This window comes from Vollenhovia emeryi, unplaced genomic scaffold, assembly GCF_000949405.1.
Source record: "Vollenhovia emeryi isolate VEMERY1.0 unplaced genomic scaffold, V.emery_V1.0 DF944503.1, whole genome shotgun sequence".
Taxonomy (NCBI): Eukaryota; Metazoa; Arthropoda; class Insecta; order Hymenoptera; family Formicidae; genus Vollenhovia; species Vollenhovia emeryi.
Window position 1 is genome coordinate 117 of NW_011961863.1, and position 2,408 is coordinate 2,524.

The 2,408-nt window shown below is 52.3% G+C and overlaps 1 protein-coding gene across 1 annotated transcript; it reads left to right on the top strand.

Annotated features, from left to right (window-relative positions):
- Positions 1 to 261: 261 nt before the first annotated feature.
- On the top strand, positions 262 to 2,387 carry LOC105563194 (the record flags this gene model as incomplete). Its single annotated transcript, XM_012014576.1, has 1 exon — positions 262 to 2,387. A coding segment is annotated over exon 1 (2,126 nt), but the record flags the coding sequence as incomplete, so codon positions are not given.
- Between the last annotated feature and the right edge of the window lie 21 nt (positions 2,388 to 2,408).

Consider the following 2,408-nt stretch of genomic DNA (forward strand, 5'->3'; position numbering starts at 1 on the left):
TCTTGAGCTGGCTTGGTTTCGGATCGGAACTGGGCGGGCGGCGGAATCTGTCTTTTTCGGCTCCGGTGCCGTCTTTTATACCCGTCTACCCCCAATTGTTATTGCTTTTTAGCAATTTTCGGCGGGTAGGGGTAGACGGGTCGGGGTAGCGTGTCTGCGCGCTTGCGCGGCCGGGTGACAGCGCGCCACGTGTGTCTCGCCGGTTCGGGCGTGCTCGGTTGGTCCCGCGGGCGATCGGTTCGCCCGCGAGCGCGTCGTGTGATGTGCTTACGCGGTGAGCGCCCCGTGCGCTCACCCTTCGCCCGGTATTCGGCGGCCTCCGGCGCTTGCCGGGAACGATGCGTCTATCGGGGTGCATCGTTACATGCTTCTACTCAAGTCAACGAGGATGCTCTCAACGAGTTACTGACAAAATTCTGGGTTCAAGAGGAGGTGCCTACTCACGATGTCAACCAACTCACTCCTGACGAGCAGAGGTGCGAAGAGCACTTCAAGGCCACACACTCTCGTGATTCTTCAGGGAGATACGTCGTCAGGATTCCGCTCAAATCGCCAGTATATCTTCTGGGTGATTCGTACCACGTCGCCCATCAGTGCCTCAAGGGACTACGCAGACGATTCTCAAGGGATGTGAACTATCAACGTCTCTATCAACAATTCATGATGGAGTACGAGACACTCAACCACATGACGAAGGCATCATCCATCTCCAGTCGTCGCTCACACTTCTACCTACCACATCACGGTGTTCTCAAGCCTGACAGTACAACAACAAAACTGCGAGTCGTATTTAATGGCTCCAGCGCATCCACATCGGGCTACTCGGTCAACGACCTCATGTATACTGGAGCGAAATTGCATCTGAACATCTCCGATGTTCTCCTCTGGATACAAAGACATCGTCACATTTTCGCTACGGATATCACCAAGATGTACAGGCAGATAAAAATTCACAAGGATGACTGGGAGCTACAGCGGATACTCTGGATGGACGATCAACTCAATGAAGTGCCATACCATCTGACAACCGTCACCTACGGGACAAAGGCCGCGCCGTTCTTGGCCGTTAGGACGCTGTTACAACTAGCAGAGGACGAAGGACATAAATATCCACTGGCTGTGCCATCCATCACTCATGGCAGGTATGTCGATGACATATTTGGTGGTGCAGATACGATTCAACAATTGCAGGAGGTTCCACATCAACTAAAGGGCCTCTGCATGGCGGGCGGCTTCCCACTAGCAAAATGGCATGCTACTCATCTCAACATACTCAAGACTGTCACCGACAGCGAAGACCAAGGCTTACCAATCACATTCGACGACTGCGCAACCAAGATACTCGGACTCAAATGGCTCCCTCATGAAGATACATTTGCATTCTCAACGCGAAGCTCACGCAAGGAAGGCAGGCTCACAAAACGCCTCGTTTTATCTGAAGTGGATCAGATATTCGATCCACTTGGCTTTGCATCACCCGTCGTGATCAAGGCCAAAATTCTCTTGCAGGAGCTGTGGCTGCACAAGCTCCAATGGGATGATCCACTGCCATCCCAGCTCTCAACCCGGTGGCTCTCCATCAGAGAAGAACTCACAAGTCTGGCCAGACTCTCAATACCTCGGTGGCTCAATACATGGAGCGACTCGCAAGTGGAACTTCATGGATTCTCTGATGCTTCTCAATTGGCAATGGCTGCAGTCATATACATATCCGTTCACGACTCAGACGGCGCCACGTTCTCACTTGTGTGCTCCAAAACTAAGGTAGCACCTCTCAAGCGGCTCTCAATCCCGCGACTTGAACTCACGGCTGCTCTTCTACTCTCTCGGCTCATGCAATACGTCACAGCCACTTTGAACATGGACGTTACGGCAACGCATATGTGGACGGACTCTCTAGTGGCACTCTCGTGGATCAGATCTCATGCATCACGCTGGAAGGATTTCGTCAGGAACAGGGTGACTCAAATTCAAGAACTCACTCCAGCTGCTCACTGGAGATACATCCCTGGAACTTCTAATCCGGCTGATTGCGCATCACGAGGCCTCACGACTGCTCAGCTTCAAAACCACGCACTTTGGTGGACGGGACCACCATGGATAATCAAACCAGACTCATGGCCGTCGCAACCAGCACTCTCTGAGGAGATGAGTGCAACAGAAGCTCGCCCAGGCGTTTCGTTATTGACGGTCACGCCGAGGACTGAATATCAATGGGAACTCATCTACAGGTACTCAAACCTCACGAAACTATTGAGGATTACAGGTCTCTGTTTCAGATTCGTCTCACGGTTGAAGAAAGTCCACGACTCATTGCCTGTCAGACACATCTCTCCAGAGACCTTGGAGAAAGCGAGGCTCTTCTGGATTCAGGCAACTCAAGCAACGTACTTCTCGCACGAGCTCAC